The sequence below is a fragment of the Danio aesculapii genome, chromosome 21 (genome assembly GCF_903798145.1).
Source record: "Danio aesculapii chromosome 21, fDanAes4.1, whole genome shotgun sequence".
NCBI lineage: Eukaryota > Metazoa > Chordata > Actinopteri > Cypriniformes > Danionidae > Danio > Danio aesculapii.
In genome coordinates this window covers 40,312,681-40,334,424 of record NC_079455.1, presented here as the reverse complement: position 1 = coordinate 40,334,424, position 21,744 = coordinate 40,312,681, and the positions used below count along the sequence as shown (strand labels likewise).

General features: G+C 36.0%; 3 protein-coding genes across 5 annotated transcripts in view; 1 reads left to right on the top strand and 2 right to left on the bottom strand.

Annotated features, from left to right (window-relative positions):
• Positions 1 to 639: 639 nt before the first annotated feature.
• Positions 640 to 5,424, bottom strand: rpl28 (ribosomal protein L28). Its single transcript, XM_056447129.1, has 5 exons — positions 5,325 to 5,424; positions 4,500 to 4,593; positions 2,641 to 2,764; positions 964 to 1,082; positions 640 to 780 (listed from the first exon to the last, which is right to left on the bottom strand). Exons 2-5 carry the CDS (start codon positions 4,581 to 4,583, stop codon positions 691 to 693), a joined length of 417 nt encoding a protein of 138 aa, XP_056303104.1. The 5' UTR covers positions 4,584 to 4,593; positions 5,325 to 5,424; the 3' UTR covers positions 640 to 690.
• Positions 5,425 to 5,640: 216 nt separating this feature from the next.
• On the top strand, positions 5,641 to 13,494 carry LOC130214602 (E3 ubiquitin-protein ligase hyd). Its single transcript, XM_056446378.1, has 7 exons — positions 5,641 to 5,919; positions 6,248 to 6,359; positions 6,676 to 6,788; positions 8,112 to 8,211; positions 11,205 to 11,326; positions 11,670 to 11,764; positions 12,819 to 13,494. The coding sequence occupies exons 1-7, from the start codon at positions 5,829 to 5,831 to the stop codon at positions 12,852 to 12,854; spliced, it is 669 nt and encodes a 222-aa protein (XP_056302353.1). The 5' UTR covers positions 5,641 to 5,828; the 3' UTR covers positions 12,855 to 13,494.
• A 3,732-nt stretch (positions 13,495 to 17,226) lies between these two features.
• sec16a (SEC16 homolog A, endoplasmic reticulum export factor) overlaps positions 17,227 to 21,744 on the bottom strand; it is a 40,517-nt gene continuing 35,999 nt past the window's right edge. For all 3 annotated transcript variants that reach the window (XM_056446877.1, XM_056446879.1, XM_056446878.1), the window contains 2 exons: positions 21,547 to 21,624; positions 17,227 to 18,102 (listed from right to left, as the gene is read on the bottom strand). In XM_056446877.1, coding sequence (XP_056302852.1) covers positions 18,037 to 18,102; positions 21,547 to 21,624 — 144 coding nt within the window. In that variant the 3' untranslated portion in view covers positions 17,227 to 18,036. The remainder of the gene's footprint in view (positions 18,103 to 21,546; positions 21,625 to 21,744) is intronic.

Genomic DNA, 21,744 nt, shown 5'->3' with positions numbered 1-21,744 from the left:
GCTCTACAGATCCCGAACCATGCAAGCCAGTGGCGACAGCGGAGAGGAAAAAACAAAAACAAAAATTCACTAATTGGCGAAAGTGAAGAAAAAAAAACCTTGAGAGAAACCACTCAGTTGGGCATGGCCATTTTAATTTCTCCACTCCGATAAATTGTTGTCTTTAGTCCAAAGGAGCTACTGGACCAATTTTGGGGTTTGTCAATTATGCTTCTTTTGCTTTTTGAGTCTGGTTCCTCATTGCCTTTAATTCCAGTGTCCAGATAGCCAACAATACCAGATATTGAAATCAAAATCCTTCAATCCCAAATGTTTGTGATAAATCTTCACTAATGCTGGATCGTTTCTAAGGAAAAATTTTGCTTAAAAGACAGGACTTTAAGTCTGTAATTAAGTTTCTTTCTCTGTTCAGCAGACTGTGCATTTCTATTCTATATTGCAGGTTAATAAGATCTGAGAACCCGAGTAACATATTAGGGAATATTTCACAGCATTAAGTGCATCTTTAAAAGTCCACTCAATGAGAAATGAGGAGTAATTAAAGGAGAGTAATTAATAACAGAACTTTCTGGTTGAACTAACCCTTTAAGTTGAACATTGCAAGTCAATCAAAAACAAACGATGAGACCAAAGGAAAAATGAAGTTTAACCAAAAGCTTTTATTCAGTCAAAAGCTGTATATGCGTCTATTTATGAACTCTTGGGAGCCCTGGAGCGCTTCTTCCTCACCACCACAGGTTTCTGACTGCTGAGGATGGCGCTCACACGTCTCAGAGCGGCCTGATGACGAAAACAAAGCATCACTTAATGAGTGAACTGACATTAAACACCATACATTTAAAAAAAATCCACATAATGTTAAAGCTCATGCATATCACACCAAACTAATGTCCATCACCAAGATGTAAATGGGGACTTGACAGATGCTTCATGCTGTGGTGCATGTGAGATGTGTAAACTCACCATACGCAGGTCTCTCCTGTATTTATTTTTGCGGATGATGTTCCTGACGCTGGCGAGGGTGGCGCGAGAGTTCTTGTTGATGGTGATCTTCCCATATGAGGTGGCAGGTTTACGCTGACCTGAAATAAATGCAGACTTTTAACTAAAAAGAAACTAGTTCACTGGTTTATCAGATCGCCGTGCCATTCTTTGGCTTGCATATAAATCAGTAGTTGAATCCTAAATGAAACGCTATACATTATGCACTTACACACTCAACCATTTAGTGCAGGGGTGACAAACCCTGTTCCTGGAGATTGACCTTCCTGCAGATTTCAGTTGCAACCCATATCAAACGATTGTTGCTAGATCGGCTATGAAAGTTAACGAGACTTATATTATTTATGAAATTTCCCATTTATTGTATTTTATTAACACCTACCCCACCCTAAACCCAACGTCACAGTAACGTAAAAACTGTAGTTGTACAGAGTATTATTTAATCTATTAAATTACCCAATAAATTCTATTTATTTAACACCACCCCAACCCTAAACCCAACAGTCACAGTACTGAAAATAATTATTATTGTTGCACAGCGTCATAAAAAATGCTGCTATATTAATGTGCATATTGCACTTCCCGCCGGCTGCGTATCTGATCTAGACTTTACCATATCAAACACACCTGCCTGTAATTATCAAGTGTTGTTCAGGTCCTAATTAATTGGTTCAGGTGTGTTTGATCAAAGTTGGAGCTGAACTTTGCAGGAAGGTCGATCTCCAAGAACAGGGTTGAGCACCACTGATTTAGTATAATGTGTAGTTTAGTGTCATCCCAAATGGAAATTCTTTTTACTAAACAGAAAACAATTCAAACTGTTTCCAAAAAAATGTTTGCTAAATTAGGGATATAAATTACCATACTACCAATGGTACCTGTCATGAATACAACAGCATTCTCTATCAGCATGCAGCATAATCACTTGTCATTTTGCTTTAATAATCCAAAATAAAGAAATACAACCTCTGCATCAAATAACTCCTCTCCTACTGTTACACAAGCAACTGCCAGCGTTGAGTGCATAAAGCACAGGTCTCAAGCTCAATTCCTGGAGGGCCGCAGCTCTGCAGTTTTGCTCCAACCCTAATCAAAAACAGCTGATCCAACTAATCAAGGTGTTCAAGACTACTAGAGACTATTGAGCAGGTGAGTTGGAGGTGGTTGGACCTAAACTATGCAGAGCTGTGGCCCTCCAGGAATTGAGCTTGAGACATTTGGCATAGTGTTCAAAATTACACAGTTTTAAGGGTTGAATAAGTGCATTATCCAGGTATTTAAAAGTACTTATTCTTATTAGAATTGTGTGTGAATGCACTGCTTATGCACTAGTAGTATGGATAACACATATGCGATTTGGCCTCAATGCAACAGGCATACAGTAGTCAACATTTAAAGTGGATCAAAACATTTACCAAAGACAAGAACGGGTGTTCATAAGTTTTAGGACAACTGATGAAAGGTTTTGATCCACTTCAAATGTCGACTACTATAGTTAATATCATAACAGTGTGAAATGTTTTGATTTTAATATGCAACCTCATATTTTAGAAATTAACCCATTCCTCCTGGATCTTTGAACTAGGCAATCATCAGCTTGTTGAAAGCCCTGTCCAAAACAGCATTAGTCTCACTGACCTGAACGTTTCTTCAGGACCACGACCACACCTTTGCCGTCAGCGGCCGGCTCAATGCCAATGGTCTTCCTGTGAATGAGACCATTGAAACGGAAAGCATTCCTGGCCTTCAGGTTATTCGGCTCCTGAAAATAAGTGAAAGATATAGAAGATCAAAAGCAGTACTTGGGTTTATTAACACATCAGCAACTTATTGCTATTTCATGGCAAGAGCAACAAACATTACATAACGTCAATAACAACTTCATAATTCATTACATTAAAACATTAGATATGATTTTTTGGTTTAATTTGATAACTTAATTCTTCCTGATTATTTGCTTGATTATTATATGACAAATTAATTTAGTCACAGCAGCAACAAAAAGGACAAGAGCAGTATATTTAACTGGAGGGACACCGATGGAAAATTTGGGACTTTTCAGCCCCCAAAAAACTTTTCCTCCCATTTCAGTGGTTTTAAATAATGACCACAAAACAAGATATTCCTAAGAATGTCGAAAGCCGCAGACATTCACGTGCCAAATAGGAACAACAACAAAACATTTCTATGGAAGTCAATGGCTTCTGCTTCCCAACATACTTTAATACCTTGTGTTCAACAGAATAAAGTCAACTGGTATGAAACGAGTGGAGAATGAGTAAGAGATGACTAGTTTAATTTTTGGGTGAACTAGTCCTTTAAGATAGTTAATCTGTTTCAATGCATTTTAGTGCAAATTCATGTCAGATGATATAACAATAATAATTACATGATATTCAGTATGCAACTTACAACCCCTAGTAAACTATACTTAAAGTACTACTTTGCACACAAGTTCATTTTGGCCATAAATGCACAAAAAAAGTGGAGTTTATCGAAGTCTAAAAATGCAAACTTCTGATAATAGTTGCATTTAAGTTAATTATACCATTATTGACTTTTGTAGAGTAAAAAATGTGATTTAAAAAAAAAAGAGATATCCTGCAAACATATGTTTGCGTTTCCCATAGCCAGAACAACAATTTTGGACTGGAGAATTGTACACACACAAAAAAAAATAAATAAATAAAAAAGTAAAAATAAAAAAGACTTTACAAACTACTGACTTGAAATGCATGACAGTGGTTTTAGTTGATTCACAACAAGTCAAATACTAAAACATTGTAACAGTACTGAGGTAAAGTCAGTTTTATAATCTTATAATCGCATATTCAGACTGTCTCCATAATATAAATTTCAGAAAAGTATTTTTTTTGCAATTTCTAAATTGAGAAATCATATTAGAGGCCAAAAACTATCAAAGTACAACAGTGTTCAATATCAACTAAATAGTGCTAATGTTGTATTGAAGCCATACAAGCATGCGATTTCAGCTTTAATATTCAAAGCTGCGTGGTGAACAATATAATTGGGCTAAAGTTGCTTTTGTATTTGCACATTTGGACTTTCTCCTTAATATTATATTTTCATTAAAGTATTCATTGCAAATTCTAAACCGGGAAATCACATTAGCAGCCAATGACTATCAAAGTACAACAATGCTAATGTTGTTTACAAGTCATACTTGCATGCTATTTCTGACTGAATATTCAAAGCAGTGTAGTAAACATAGGAAGCATGTCACTGAATCAATGTGCGAATTTAAAACCAACTTTACCTCTATAACAATATAGGGACTGCCACAAGTGGTTCGTTCAAAAATGAACAAATGTAAAGTCGACGGTACCACAATTCTAAGTCTCTGAACAAGTCAAATACTAAAACAGTCTCTGAAACTATACAGACTTGAGCTAATAAGTCTGCATAGAGTAATTTTTAACATTTAAATGCATCAAAAACAATGTACATAAAACTGGTATCAAATATGGGCTACTTACGGTGCTGTAGGTCTGTTTGTTTCTCTTGATGAGAAAACTGGAGCTGTTTCTGATGACCATCCACTGCAGGTGAGGCGATGCCATGATGACTGTCCTGAACCAATAATTATAATAAAAATAAAACCATTAACACTCAGTCATTTTAATATTTCCCGTCTGATCAGACATCGCTTTTCACAATAAACTACCACTTTGAATTATGCATTAAAATCACAAATAGACAAAGCATTGACGTGGAGTTATATATTAACACATGGACTTCCACCTTCTTAATGATTTCAGAAAAGTATTCTTCGCAAATGCTAAATAGTGAAGTCATATTAGCAGCACATGACCAAGTGCACTATTGTTTAGTCAACTAAATGGAGCTAATGTTGTTTTCAAGTCACTCTTACATGGGATTTCAGACCAAATATTTAAAGTAGCATTACCATAGTAAACACTTTAGGGAGCATGTCACAAGTTGTCACTGAATAAATGTGTGAATATAAAACCAACTTTACGTCACCCCAAATGTCCAAAACAAGCATCATAATTTTCTTACAAATGTTAATGTGCCTATCCTGGTGAAAAACGTAACTTCTTACTCATTCAAGACTGATTTCGAGCTTATTTAGCCGTGTGGTCAATGAAGGCCACGCTAACGCTAATCACCACCGGCAGCGTTTATACTGAAACACCTTCTTCTTTACTTTCACTAACTTACACCGAAAGATAGCGTTCATAAACAGCTCATAACACATGCCGTGTGCCTTTTTTACTAAAAGGTGTGCTTTTAAAGAGCTTATTCGGTCGTTGAAAAGCTACACAATACGACCACGTTACCTTCTGTGCAGAGGAAGAGAGAGGGAAAGGAAGGAGTTCCAGTTCCGTTAGAGCTTATGTATTTCCTCGCGCCTGTGTGAAGACAAGAAACATGTCAATTCACAACCATTTCAAAGCCTAAATTCCTTTTAATATATTTCATGTGCATTTTAGATTTTTGGGGGACTAATTATAATTGTTTTCATTTCTAAATAATATTTTTCAACGGGACTATTTGTCTGAGGCACACTGCGGATGAACAGTCTCTTTTGGACTGCGAGTGATGAAGTTTGCGTACGTCATTCGCTCTGCGTGCTCTACGTCACTTTCACGCGCTCTCCGAACCACAACAAATCAGCTCTCATGTCTCCTGTAAATAAATTGTTGTTGTTGTTATTATTTATACTCACTGGCGACAGCTAGTTCGCGTAAATGACAGCGGAGTCCAGGCACATGATGGTTTGAATCGTATGACTAACATAAATAAGAGGCGAATCTTCATCATCATCACCCAGTGCAGCAGTGATGGAGAATGATGAAGATCTGGAGACTCTGGGAGAGAAACTGTATGATCTGATACATCCGAGATATGCTGAGATGACACCGAAACTTACAGGTGAAACACTGTCTCCCTCTCTAACGTTCTCTCTCTCTCTCTCTCTCTCTCTCTCTCTCTCTCTCTCTCTCTCTCTCTCTCTCTCTCTATCTATCTATCTATCTATGCATGCGTCCGTCCGTCCGTCCCTCTGTCCATCCGTCTATCTATCTATCTATCTATCTATCTATCTATCTATCTATCTATCTATCTATCCATCTATCTATCTATCTATCTATCTATCTATCTATCTGTCTATCTGTCTGTCTGTCTGTCTGTCTGTCTGTCTGTCTGTCTATTTGTCTGTAAGATTGTGGTTATTTTCAGTAAATGTTGTTGATGTGTGCAGGTATGCTGCTGGAGTTGCCCGCTTCAGTTGTGTCTCAGATGTTGTGTGATGAAGCTCTTCTGAGTAAAGCTTTGGAAAGAGCTCTGACCGCTCTCACATCACCTAACAACAGGTAACACAGATAATTTTGTTGCTATAGGGGATACAGCTGTGGCCAGAAGTTAACAATAATTATTTATATTATTTATGAAATTACCCTTTAATTAACCTCTACTTCCACCTCAACCCTAAACCTACCCCTCGCAGTAATAGACACTGTAATTATCCTCGTACAGCAATTGTATTGTTGTAATAATGTAAATATTTACTGTTAACTTCTTGAACATTAAATGGCAAAGTAACATCACAGGAATTCAATCCAGCTCAAAATGTTTGTAAATGAATATATTATGCAGTGTCAGGTAAATAAGCTCTGTCTGATTCCTCAGTGAACCTGCATCTCACACTGATGATGCGGCGTCTGCATCCTCTGACTCCCTGGGTGAACAGCTGTATGACCTTATCCAGCTCTACAACACTGGACAAACACAGAAAATTACAGGTGCAGTGGTTGACTCGCTGAACAAACACCAAATAATATATTTAAATACGTAATATGTGTTTCCAAGAATAAAGTAATGCTATCGTAAATGCTTCACATAACCAATCCTAACCACTATGCTGCAAAATTGATGGGTTTCCCACAAATAATTTGTGTTGGGAAAAGATGAAGGAGTTAAGTTAACTTATTAGTTTTTACAAATTTAAATAGATTGAACATAAAACAATTACGTTGTCACCAAAATAAACTCAAGAATTGTTGTTTCGGCTCAATTTAAATAAGTAGTTTGAACAAACTATGTTTTTTAAGTGTAGGTTTTACCCAATTATTACCCAATTCAGCAATAAGTGTGTAATAATTCAAGATATGATACAATTCAGAATGATTGCATATTCCTTTATATGTTTTAATAAGTACAGGTTAAGAACAAGTGTGTTGTTTCAGTTTTATATAAGTCTGTTATGTTAAATAACAATGGATCATCATTGCACCTACTGTATATTATAAAATGTATAATTTCTTTTCATAAAGGTTATTTAAATCAAAGTGCACGGTAAATGCTTTCTATGTTTATGGACCATTTGAATGTGGTGATGTCATAGGCCCATGATCATTTCCTGCTTCTTGTCAAACCGTTTCAGAATTTATTAAGAAGGAATTCAATGATAACTTTAAGTTAAAACAGCCATCATAACATTATTTATCAACATGTGGACCTTCTTGAATTCTCGGAAGCTGAAATGAAATGAAAATGGAAACTAAAACCAGAAATGCGTTAGGACCATTGTTATTGTTTACACACATCAAAAATGTTCTATAAAGTCACTTACAAAAGACACCAAAATAAGTAGTCTCAAAGGAGGTCTTTAAGCCATATGTGGTTGAAGTCAGAATTAATAGCCCTCCTGTTAAATTTGAATCCTTTCATTTTTTTTACCCAATTTCTTTTATCTTTGCCATGATGACAGCACATAATGTTTGACTAGATATTTGTCAAGATACTAGTATTCAGCTTACAGTGACATTTAAAGGCTTAACTAGGTTAATTAGGCAGGATAGGGAAATTAGACAAGTTATTGTATGACGGTGGTTTGTTCTGTAGACTGTCAAATAAAAATTTTGCTTAAGGGAGTTAATAATATTGACCTTAAAATGGTTTTAGAAACATTTAAAATTGCTTTTATTCTAGCTGAAATCAAGAAAAAATATTATAGGAAATACTGTGAAATATTCCTTGCTCTGTTAAACATCATTTGGGAAATATTCACTGGAGGGCTAATCAAACTTTGTTGGAATATTAACATTACTATGGCAACTGTACAGGCATGCTATTGGAGCAGAAGAAAGAGGCGGTGCTTCAGCTGCTGTCGGATCAAACACTCCTTGAGGAACAAGTTAAGATGGCCTTGAAGACCTTGCAGGAGTAGGTGACTTTGGCTTACTTAGTTGGAGCAAATTTAACAATTGAAATAATTTTGAAAGTTTTAAATTAAATTAAGGGCAACACAGTGGCTCAGTGGTTAGCACTGTTGCCTCACAGCAAGAAGGTCGCTGGTTTGCGTCCCGGCTGGGTCAGTTTGCATTTCTGTGTGAAGTTTGCATGTTCTCTCCGTCTTGGTGTGGGTTTCCTCCGGGTGCTCCGGTTTCCCCCACAGTCCAAACATATGCCTTATAGATGAATTGAATAAACTAAATTGGCTGTAGTGTGTGTGTGAATGAGAAAGTGTATGGGTGCTTCCCAGTACTGGGTTGCAGCTAGAAGCGCATTTGCTGTGTAAAACATATGCTGAATAAGTTGGCGGTTCATTCCGCTGTGGTGACCCCAGATAATTGAAAGGACTAAGCCGAAGGAAAATGAATGAATGAATGATTAAATTAAAATTTAGCAGCTTTTAGTTCCGTTTGTTACCTGTAGGCCAAAATTCTTTAAATGATGTAACTGTAATTATGTAGGGATGTTGAGATTGATTTGAGAGCTTGTTTTTAATGTATATACTGAGAACTTTTTATGTGTGTAAGTGGTAGTTTTATTAATGTTTTTGTTATTAATTTTTATACAAATAATATTACATCAAAAGGAATTTTGTTTCTGATCATTGGCTTAGACCAGGCGTGACCAACCCTGTTCCTGGAGATCGACCTTCCTGCAGATTTCGGTTACAACCCATATCAAACACACCTGCCTGTAATTATCAAGTGCTGTTCAGGTCCTAATTAATTGGTTCAGGTGTCTTTGATCAGGGTTGGAGCTGAACTTTGCAGGAAGGTCGATCTCCAGGAACAGGGTTGAGCACCACTGGCTAAGACAATACTGTAAAAACTATTTAAAAAAATTAAGTCAAGCTTTGACTTTTGTATATGAAAAATAATCAATTTTCAGGTTAACATGTAAACAACAGGACCGGCTCCATGGGGGGGCCCAATCAGGAGCTTGGCCCATGCTGGCCCAACATCAGATAACAACAATTTTTTTGTGATGCGTTTCAAAACTGAGAAAGCAGCATATGATGTGACTGTGAGCTTTAAAAACATGTTTTGACAAGGGAAAAATGTAAAAAACATACTAGATGTCTTAAACTGGTACTGTTTACTGTTGTGCTTAACCGTAGTGCAACACAATATTGACAATTCAAGATTCAATAATGAATACTGAATAAATATTGATAATTCAACATGTTTCAGCGAGCAGGTTGACGCACACACATAGAGCGCTATGGTAAAGCACGCTAAACGCCATATGTGCGTCGATTAAAACATGTTAAATTTGAAATAAACGCTAATAAATGTTTTTTGATAGGCTATAGATCTGCTATTCAATAATTTGTTATTAAAAATATTCTAATGTACATATTGGCTCTGGTGCATTAAATAACAATTAATAATACTAAGATTTTTTAAAAATCACAACATATAGAAAATGGTATGGAATGTTGATATTTTTTCAACGTATCATCTCGAATTTGGACATTCCAGCATCGTGACAACACTAGTTACAGTTATTGTAAGCATTATTACATGCATTAAAAGTAATATGGGTGATTCTATTGCATGTATAGTTGACATTTCGAAAGGTTAAGGAATAAAACTCTGTAAAAACAGCAATTATTTCCAGTATCTTATTGAAAGCATATTATTTCTTTATAAATCAGCTTTTGCCAAACATAAATGATTAAGTTTTATTAAAGTTTTAGCGAATAAATAACAATAAATTATAGCAAGAAAAAATCTTATGGTTAGTTACTAAATTGTAACAATGCTATATATATATATATATATATATATATATATATATATATATATATATATATATATATATATATATGTATATGTAGGGGAGATATTGAGACTGGAGATGAAATAAGACTGACGAATAGACTGGAGGAAATTTCATCAGTTTATATATACAGAGCTCACCATAATTGAGTACACACTCTTTTAAAATGAATATTTTTGTTTATTACTCAGTGAATATTGGTCATATATATATATTTTTTTTTTATTTTATTTTGCCCACCTGGAATGTCACTTGGCCCACCCTAAAATTCCAAGCTGGAGCCAGGCCTGGTAAACAAACTCATTTTAAGGGTTAAATTCTTATTATCAGGACAGATGTAAGGTAATATATATATCATTGAATGCTGGTAAGAATTATAATATATGAAAGATCTGTATTTTTAATGAATATTGAAGGTGTGTAACTTTTTTAGACAGGTATAAATGGTTAAATAGGAATGATTTAAAATGGTGTGCATTAGTGTCTTTTTCATTCATTCATTCATTTTCTTTTCGGCTGAGTCCCTTTATTAATCCGGGGTCGCCACAGCGGAATGAACCGCCAACTTATCCAGCACGTTTTTACGCAGCGGATGCCCTTCCAGCCGCATCTCTGGGAAACATCCATACACACACACTCACACTCATACACTACGGATAATTTAGCCTTCCCAATTCACCTGTACGTCATGTGTTTGGACTGTGGGGGAAACCGGAGCACCCGGAGGAAACCCACGCGAACACAGGGAGAACATGCAAACTCCACACGGAACCGCCAACTGACCCAGCCGAGGCTCGAACCAGTGACCTTTTTGCTGTGAGGCGATAGCACTACCTACTGCGTTTCCATTTTCTAACCATACTTTACCCATAAATCATTGCAAGTGACACACTATAAAAAATCAACACTATAATCACGATAGTTTAATGACACACACTAAATGATCACAGCCCCAAATAGTTTGACGCACTCACAAAATATTCTAAATTTGACTTATTTAAAAAAAAATAATAATAATGAATAAATAAATGATGCACAGCTCCTATTATTACTGACAAACGAATATTGACAAACTTAGAAAGAGTACTGAAAGGTTTTGTAAAATGTACATACTCACACATTGCTGTCGGTGTGGTGTGCAGGCAGGGTGATGATGTCACAGATGTGAGTGACAGCTCTGACAGAGAGGACGTGGAGGCCATCGGAGAGACGCTCTTCAGTTTTGTGCATCAGCTAGACCCCGCCCACTGTGCCGACATCACAGGTGAGCTCATTTAAATACACAATTCATGACTTACAGGGATAGTTCACCCAAACACCAAAATGACCTCATCGTTTACTCTCCCTCATGTGGTTTTACACATTTGAGTTTCTTTTGTCTGTTGAACACAAAAGGAGATGTTTTGAAGAATGTTAGTTCATTGACTTCTATTATAGAAGTTCCATATAGTTACCAGCATTCTTCAAAATATCTTCTTTTGTGTTCAACAGAAGTCAAGCAGTGGAGGACGAGTACATGATGGCAGAATTTTGAGTTGTTAGTGAGCGACCCTTTTGAGTATGTTTTTGCACATGCTGTATGATTATGTATTCATGTGTGAATACAGGGATGCTGCTGGAAATGGATTCTGGAACTCTGCAACAAATTCTGTCCGATCGAAGCATGTTAGAAGTCGCCGTTCAAAGAGCAAAAAGCGCACTGGTACATTAATCAAAAATACAGTACACACAAACATTTGTGCATGTTTTTTACACTAAAGTTTGAGCTTTGAACTACACTACCTGACAAAAGTCTTGTCGTCGATCCCAGTTGTAAGAGCAACAAATAATAATTTGACTTCTAGTTGATCATTTGGAAAAGTGGCAGAAGGTAGATTTTCCTGATGAATCATCTGTTGAGCTGCATCCCAATCATCACAAATACTGCAGAAGACCTACTGGAACCCGCATGGATTCAAGATTCCCACAGAAATCCGTCAAGTTTGGTGAAGGAAAAATCATAGTTTGGGGTTACATTCAGTATGGGGGGGTGTGAGAGATCTGCATAGTGGATGACAACATCAACAGCCTGAGGTATCAAGACATCTGTGCTGCCAATTAAATTATAAACCACAGGAGAGGGCAAATTGTTCAGCAGGATAGCGCTCCTCCTCATACTTCAGCCTCCACATCAAAGCTCCTGAATACAAAGAAGGTCAAGGTGCTCCAGGATTGGCCAGCCCAGTCACCAGAGATGAACATTATTGAGCATGTCTGGGGTAAGATGAAGGAGGAGGCATTGAAGATGAATCCAAAGAATCTTGATGAACTCTGGGAGCCCTGCAAGAAGGCTTTCTTTGCCATTCCAGATGACTTTATTAATCAGTGATTTGAGTCATTGCAGAGATGTATGGATGCAGTCCTCCAAGCTCATGATGGAGTCAGACACAATATTCATTCTGTTTCCACTGCTCCATGACTTTATATTCTATACTGGACATTATTTCTGTTCAGTGACAAGACTTTTGTATAAGCAAAGTCAGACCTTACTCTCCTTATTAAAGAATTAAAAATCAAGGCATGATCAGATTTTATTTTGGTAAAATAAGTGTAATCTAGAGGCCTTTGCCTTCCATAAAAGCCACTTCTGATACCAAATGATCCACTAGAAGTTATTATTTGTTGTTCCTAAAACTTGGATAGGCGACAAGACTTTTCTCAGGTCGTGCTTAGAATAATAATGAAAAGGAAATAAGATGTTCTTTCTGTGTCCACAGGAGGGCGCTCTGAAACACACAGCAATGGCGGAATGAGGCTTTGAATCACTACACTCCATGTGACTGACAACTTTAGGTCCAAATTGCTGTACATTTTTAGTATTTCAAGACATTGTTTACATGGACTTTATATTTGAGCAACTTTTATTAATAGGTGAGATATTGAGACTGGAGATGAAATATGACTGTTTATATATACAATTCTCGACATAATGGAGTACACACTATTTTGAAAATGAATATTTTTGTCCATTTTTCAGTGAATATTGGTCATATTTTGGTGCATTTGAACAAAACAGATTTATTAAACAGATATATTTATTAAAATAATATTTTAGTCACCAAACATATTTAGAAATAGAAAGATAATGCAATTAAATTTATGCAAAATATTGAGAAAATCATTTGTAATGGAAAACTACAAGCAACATTTCAACAAAAAATTTTTGTTTCTCTTGAATTTTGCTCTTTTAATCCTTCATTTAATATATTTCCCTAACACAAATTTGGGCTACTAATTTTAGACCGTTATCGTAAGTTATTTCGTTAGATGAGCTCCAGATTTGGCTTCAGCACTGACTAATCTAGCGTATATGCACAAATATGATATTGTATAGCTTTCTATAGAAAATCTTCATCTAAATGAGAGATTTGTGAGGGGTGTACTTATATATGTTGAGCATTGTATATATATATAAATAAAAACAGGCTGGATTAGAACCTGCATGAGCATCTCCAGAGCATGCGAACTAACCATTAGGTCATGGTTTTGACATTCCGGGGTGTCATTATACACAAATATGATTTTGTGTCACAATTAGCTATGATCTTCCAGATTTAGTGCTGATTTAAAATAATATATGCCTGTAAATAAAAAGATTCTGACAAAAGACGTGTTGTTTGAGGTTTATGTGAAGTCTACAATTATTATAAATGTGCTGAAGTGGTTTTAAGATCAGTTTTGGTTTGATTTCTGGTTTTGCTGCATTATCGTTTAAAACTATTTAGTTCTTTTGAAAAAAAGTTTGCATCACAACAAACTAAAATTTGCTAGCAAAGTGCTGTTTGCAAAAATAAAATAAAAAAACACTTTCTTTTTTTTAAATACTGTTGAACAGTTTGAGGTCTGTATTTTATTTTTAAATTAATACTTTTTTAAAGACATTCAAAATGTTACAAAAGTCATTTAGAATATTTATTCATCTAAGAATCTGAAGAAATTATAACTATATAATAATAAAAAAAACATTGTTAATGTTGATAGAAATGTTTCAAGCAGCAAATTCGCAAATTATACTGCTTTCTGTAGGATAATGGGACACAAAACTGGAGTAATAGCTATGCAAATTGTATTTAAAAAAAATTACATACCTGAGCGTAATATATAGTCTTACTGACCACACACTTTTAAACAGTGGTGGAGTTAGCATCCGTCTACAATCTGGACAATTTTTTAATTGAAAAAAGAAAAGAAAAGACCACATGAAACAGAAGTAGTTGCCTATTTTACCCCGGTACAATGACGAATTTCTATGGGATCAAAATCCCACCAAATTATGGTCCATTATGGTCGCGGATCGAAAAATAATGTGTGTAAATCCAAAACATTTACATTGTGTGTAAAATTAGAACGCACAAAAGCGAAAACTGCAACCACTGACAGGTGTCTGATGTTACAGTATAAATGTTTATATTGAACTGCCTGCAATCACAGACAGTGTATATTTACATAGTTAAAGTCAGAATTATTAGCCCCCTGTTTATTTTTTTTCCCCCAATTTCTGTTTAACGGAGAGATTTCTTTTCAATACATTTCTAAACATAATAGTTTTAATAACTCATCTCTAATAACTGATTTATTTTATCTTTGCCATGATGACAGTAAATAATATTTGACTAGATATTTTTCAAGACACTTCTATACAGCTTAAAGTGACATTTAAAGGCTTAACTAGGTTAATTAGGTTAACTAGGCAGGTTAGGGTAATTAGGCAAGTTATTGTATAATGATGGTTTGTTCTGTAGAGTATCAGAAAAAAATAGCTTAAAGGGACTAATTTTGACCTAAAAATGGTGTTTAAAAAATTAAAAACTGCTTTTATTATAGCCGAAATAAAACAAATAAGACTTTCTCCAGAAGAAACAATATTATCAGACATACTGTGAAAATTTCCTTGCCCAATAAACATTATTTTGGAAATATAAAAATAAGAAAGAAAATAAATTCAAAGGGGGGCTAATAATCCTGACTTCAACTGTACATTTAAAAAAAGTTCCTAGCGAGTTGATGTGCATTAATGTTATATTTTAGCGGGAATCTCACGCTAACTATAAAAACAAGACAAAACAGTATTGCTGCTTCAGAATATTTCAGACATATTGGATAAGTGGAGCAAAGCCACACAACACACAACAACTTAATCTTACATAGTTAAGTGGATTTGATAAAAATGTGCAACAATTTCACGCTAGAAAGCATATTTTTTAAGCGGGAATATAACTGATTTGCTTATATGCTGCAACGGCCCCTTTAAATATGACATTAATGTAGTGGATTTTGAAGCTTTCACTGCCAGAGCTCCCTGGTGACAGCGTTGTCACCAGGGAGGCCAGAGCGAACTTTAACGCTCTCGCCGCCTTCAGTGTGAACGCACAGTTAGAGTGACATCAACTCCCCCTTCGTCTGATTGGCTAGAGGAGCAAACTTCGATTAATGGACCAATGATGACGCTGAAGCCCACCTGTGATTTACATGAAACTCGAATTGCATCTTTTGGAAACACAAGCGCAGAATGTGGGAACAAGAGCGATGGGGAGAAGACCACAAGAATACTGAAGGATTTGGATTTCTACCTTCCATACTGTCTCAGCATGGATCAGCGTTAATCCTTTTCTCATCATCCTGTTTCTCATTACTTTTATTAAAGATGATTATTGAATAATGAATAAAGTTAACACATTGCTTAATATAAGAATGTTCAGTGTATTTGCATGTCTCTTTGTAACTATTTTCAGGAGCCACCAAACAAGGTCAGAGGTCACGGAGACCTCGAGTGGAACTGAAGGGCTGAGGACTGGAAACAACTGTTTCTATTGTTATTTCTATGAGTTAATACTGTCTTAATGTCTAAAGTGACTTTTCTATTTTTACGGTTAATTCTTTTAAAGTGATTCTTCTTTTTATTCAAGACAGACTTTGTGTAGTAAGGATATTATAATAGCCTGATTGTAGATTATACCAGTTTTTAAACAGTATTGATAAAGACGGCTGAGAGCACACTCAGCCTTGGGTAAGAAACCGATTGTACTTCAAGTGTGTGTGTTCTATTTGATTGTGGATCCGTTTCACAGGTCTGGAGTCAGCTCTAAACAGTCTAGTGGATGTCTGACGTTTATATGCTTAAGATATTGTTCAGAATTGTATGCACACACCCACGTGGAATTTTTCCCAGTATATCTGTGTTTTAACCAATCGGGTTAGAACACCTATATGTGTGACGCAGTTAATGACGTTATGTGAGAGAGTATTGTTGTTGATTTGTGATTGTAAGCAGAGAGGCCTAGGAACTCTGCGAGTGTTGAAGCTAACTTCTGCTGATGAACCTGCAGACTATCTTCAGTAAACTTCATTTATTTATTTGAATCTCTGACTCTGGCTCTTCTTCATCTGACAGACTGCTCATTCTTTGGGTTAAAACTGTAAATAATCCCTATATTCAGGCAGTTATATCCTTACTACACAAAGTCTGTCTTGAATAAAAAGTAGAATCACTTTAAAAGAATTAACCGTAAAAATAGCAAAATCACTTCAGACATTTGATAGTATTAACTCATAGAAATAACAATAGAAACAGTTGTTTCCAGTCCTCAGCCCTTCAGTTCCACTCGAGGTCTCCGTGACCTCTGACCTTGTTTGGTGGCTCCTGAAAATAGTTACAAAGAGACATGCAGATGCACTGAACATTCTTATATTAAGCAATGTGTTAACTTTATTCATTAATCAATAATCATATTTAATAAAAGTAATGAGAAACAGGATGATGAGAAAAGGATAAACGCTGATCCATGCTGAGACGGATTGGAACGTAGAAATCTAAATCCTTCAATACAAAACATTCAAGTAGGAGCGGAAATTGTGTCTGATTTTGTCTAAACATGTTTATTATTTTTAATTCTTTCAGTAGGCGACCCTGTTGTTACTTGTTTTACGTTTAGTTTTCACTTACGCGTGTTATAATTTTACGATCGATGTCAATTTTCTGATTTGCGCTCATTACTTTTCTATCTGTGACCGCAATACTTTAGCTGGGGATTTGATCCCATACATTTCCAACTAAAGCAGAATAAAGAGGGGGTGGGGAATAAAAAAAAAGTGGAAAAATAAATATATAAACACTTTCCAAAAATATTAAAGAGCTCAAAAATATCTTTATTATCACTTTTATCAAGAATTGTACAGTCAATTTCTAAACACATTGGAAAAGTCCAAGCTTCCTTCAAACAGAGCTGACCTTTGGAATTACAAAAAACCTCCGCTGTCCAGCATGGCAACAAGCAAAGGAATAACGGCGTGTGATTAAGAGACACGACGACCAATCAGAGTGCGCGATGAGAAGCCAGGAACAATAATAATGATATTTTATGAGCAATACACACAAATGATCACAGGATTTTGGTAAATCATAGAAACGTATGATTCTGTAGCTACTGGCGAAATTAAAGGATTTGACCAGGAGATGGTAAAAAGACACTAAACTCGTACTCGTGACGGGCCGCTTCATTTTGACAGGAAGCTTAATAAATATCTAAAACATTCTGGTACGCTGCACTGTTCCCATGATAACAGGCCTGTCCGCCCTCAAACTCATGCTTTCCGTCAGCAGGACACGGCCACGTTTCCTCCAAACACACATGCGCTCATACACACTCGCAGACACCCTGCTGAAATGAGCAGACTACACTAGCGAAATCAATCTACACGGGGCTAAAAATCGCAATATTGCACTTGTAATTCACACTGCTCATGTTGAGGAAGCGCCGCCCGGTCCGTACACACACACACACACAGGCCATATGGAGAAACAGAGTCTCGTCCAATCGCAAACATCGATTATGACAGTGTTATTTGAGGGATTTGGAGGGCCACATGCCAGCGCTTCCAGGAGTCCAAACTTCATGATCTAGAACCAAAGTTTGATCTAGAACTACAGCGGTACTGTTACTTCGGTGTTGGGTATCCTCTCTGTCCCAGACGCCCAGGGCGAGCACGGTTTGTGGGTGCAGACTGGAGATTAGAGAGAGAAACACATTCATATATGTTAGTTTCGTTCTGTAACATAAGGCAAAACAGTTTATGCATGTCATCCATCAGTTTTGAGATTTTAAAGAGACACTCCACTTTTTAAACTATGTTTATATATATTAACTTTACCATTTAAAAGCTTTTAGTTACTAGTTAATTAGCAGGCCCCATAGACTGTAAAATATATGGACGTAGCATCCGTGACGTCACCCATAGGTTTCTGAACACTGCAAAAGAAGCTACAAGTAGGCGCGGCCAACCGTCGCCATTTTGTTTGCACGTCATCGCACCCACGGCGGGATACCAAACAAGGGCAAAGAGGCAGAGAGTGAGCGGAGCTACAGACACCTGCTGGCACTTTGCTTAGACCTGGCAGACAGACTTTACTTTGGGAGAAATGCTTGATACTTTACCTGCAACTCGTTTGTGTTCTGACCACATGTGCTTGGCTGTACACTATATCAATAAAGTGTTTAGACTTTTAAAAACACTGCTGTAACACAATGAGCCACTAAGGATTGTTCTTATGACGTTTTTCTTCAGGAGGAAAACGTGAATTACTTCCAAACACTTCAGATATAGTGTGTGTTAGTAAATGCAAGACTTATGATGAACTCCAGGCAGAACACTGTATGACAACGCTTCAGATGACTGTTCTAGAGCCTACAGCTAATCAATCTGTCACATTCTGGAGTGCTTTACGGGTCTAAAGAGAAATATTAATGATAAATGACCTTAAATAAAACAAATACATTTATAGAGATGGTATACAAGCATATAACTTTACTCACATGGGAAACGGAGGCCACGTGAATGGTTTGTGAGCACAATTAAATGCACACAGCATCCCATATCATCTGATAATTGTAAGAAATAATCCCAAAAGGCAGCTGACTGTGTAAAGCCACATAAAACAAAACAAAAATACGATGAATATGCCGAGATCAGTGGTTAATCTGCCGGATTCAGCTGAGGTAAAGTGACGGCGACCAGCGAGACCTAGCTGTCACTCAAGTGGCCACGCCCTTAATTATGCAAACTTAATATAACCTAATATAAAGGAAATGGATGAGTTATAAAAAAATTCACCCCCTCACAGTTGTCATAAAGGGTAATAATAGCTATATGAACCAAAATCGTTCTTTGTACCAGGCTGTAAACACCTTTTTTTCTGTTGTAAAGTTGGCCATTCTAACAGTGGGCTCAATTGCAATTTGCTCTATTATGGAGCCAGGACTAGCGGAATTTTGATGAATTGCAGTTTCAGTTACTTCCCTATTGGCTTCCCGAGGGAGAGCGGGAGGTTGCCGCTTGGCAGGCCCACACGGAATCTGTGAGTGTAGATGTTTAGCCAATCATCGAGCCAGCTATTAATATTTTCAGCACTATTTATTTATTGCTGGTTTAGCTTGTTGGAGTGTGATCATAAACACATTTTTTGATAGTAAGTATATTTATAAAGCACATTTAACTTCAGTTTGGCACTGACCAAAATGCTAAACAAAACCATAGCACACATTCTAAAACTGTAAAATAACAATAAAAGTACTCATAAAAATAATAGTATGACAACAACAATGCACAATAAAGATTAAAGGCCTGGGAAGGCAATAGAGTAAAAACGTGTCTTAAGTCTGGATATAAAATTAGAGAGAGAAGAAGAACTCGAAATGTCCGGTGGCAGCTGCTTCCACAAACGTGGTGCAGCAACTACAAAGGCTCTATCACCTTTCAGTTTAAGTCATGACCGAAGAATTTGTAGTACAACTTTAGTTGATGACCTAATGGAGCGAGGAGTTGATAAAATCAGAAATATGAGAAGGTGCTTGTCCATTCAGTGCTTTAAAAACAATAAGTAAAATCTTTAACTGACTTCTAAAATAAACAGGAAGCCAATTAAGGGATGCTAAAACTGGTGAAATATGAGCATGGTACTTTTTTGGTACTTGTTAAAAGTCTAGCTGCTGCATTTTGAACCAACTGCAACTGTGCCAATGAAGATTGAGGGAGACCAATATATAAGGAATTACAATAGACTAAGAGAGATGTGATAAAAGCATGTATGACTTTTTCCAGATCTTGAAAGGAAGGTATGGATTTAAGTCTGGAGAGGATCCACGGCTTATAGTAACCATTCCTAACCACTGAGCTAATTTGTTTTTCTAGACAAGCCTCCGAATCAAAGACAACTCCTAGATTTAATGGACCAAAATATTTACTAAAAATATTGAATAAAGAACTACTAAAAACAATATTTAAAAAAAAAAAAAAAACACATTTATTACAACATATATCGTTAAAAAATATTGAAATCTGTTAAAGTTTTTAATCAAAAACGATAGCCTATTGTTATTAATTACGCAAATAAACTAGCAAACACAACATTCTGTGTGTAAATAATATATTTATTCAGTTTTTGATTTAATTTCAGTAATATTACTGACTAATATGAAAATGTTCATCTGATTTATTTAGAACACAGTTTGTAAAGTAATATTTTCTGCCTTTTGGAAGATATATTATATCAGAAACTTGCTGTTTTGTTTACCAAATAAGTGGATCTAAGTGGATTTGCATCGTAAACATTAAACGTTAAAAAGGTATTATTTTTTATTTTATATATTAAGTTTTTATTTAGGATACTCCCAAAATCATTCCGCATAAATCTGCTAATTTTTTACAAAATTCTGCACAAAAAAAAACAAAAAATGTCTGCAGATTCCGTCTGGTGAATTTGATGTGAATTTGGCAAGCTCTACAATACGCTGAAGAAAAAAACATGTCAAATTGCACGAAAAAAAAAAAAAAATCTGCGAAACTGCGAGGCTGTGAAATGTGAATAGTGTTATAGTCTGGGACCACTGTATTGAAAAAAATTCTTAATATTTTGGGAGATATTCAAGAAAATCACATTTTTGCTGAGTCTTCTTGTGCTGCTTTAGGCCTTTCGTTACCAGTAGGTGGCAGCAAGTCCCTGTGTTCATGAGTGAATCACTGAATCGTTTATTTATTAAATGATTTGTTTAATACTACTGATTCATTAGTAATAACAATAATTCCTTACATTTATTTAGCGCTTTTCTGGACACTTAAAGTGCTTTACACATTGGGGGAAATCTCCTCACCCACCGCCATTAAGCAGCAAGTGACTGTGGATCTTTGATTCAATTAAACCACACTGCTTTTAACTATGAAACTTTTAAGAGTTTTTACCTTATATTTCACCAATTATGATTCGGGGCCTGATAAAACTAGCTAACATTTAAAAATAGCATCTCAAATTACAAAAATATGATTTCCTATGACATGTTCAGCCTATAATTGAGTTGTTTTTGCGTATATTTTTACAATGTTGTCATCTGTACATCAAACCTTTTGAGCTGTAATAGCTCTCTGTTCTTCATAAATGCTCCTTTTGTTTCCTACCTGTGCAAACTGGGAGGGGTTATAAAAGGTCACACCCCCTGCAGGCGGAGCTCCTTGCACTGGCTGTTGAGCAGGAACCTATGATGACACAATAGTGGTTACCATTGGAACAGGAAAATGAAATCTCTACCTAAACATACAGACTGACAGTTGTGATTAGCATGCAGCATGTGATTGGTTAATATGCACATGCACCAA

Bases quoted from the DNA above. Each gene is read 5' to 3' on its own strand.
- rpl28 (XM_056447129.1), bottom strand. From the start codon at position 4,583: ATGGCATCGCCTCACCTGCAGTGGATGGTCATCAGAAACAGCTCCAGT. The intron at 2,765-4,499 runs GTAAGTAGCCCA...ACTTATTTTCAG, and splicing joins ACAAACAGACCTACAGCACC to GAGCCGAATAACCTGAAGGC. The intron at 1,083-2,640 runs GTCAGTGAGACT...CATTTATTTCAG, and splicing joins GGTCCTGAAGAAACGTTCAG to GTCAGCGTAAACCTGCCACC.
- LOC130214602 (XM_056446378.1), top strand. From the start codon at position 5,829: ATGGAGAATGATGAAGATCTGGAGACTCTGGGAGAGAAACTGTATGAT. The intron at 8,212-11,204 runs GTAGGTGACTTT...TGTGGTGTGCAG, and splicing joins GCCTTGAAGACCTTGCAGGA to GCAGGGTGATGATGTCACAG. The intron at 11,765-12,818 runs GTACATTAATCA...CTGTGTCCACAG, and splicing joins AAAGAGCAAAAAGCGCACTG to GAGGGCGCTCTGAAACACAC.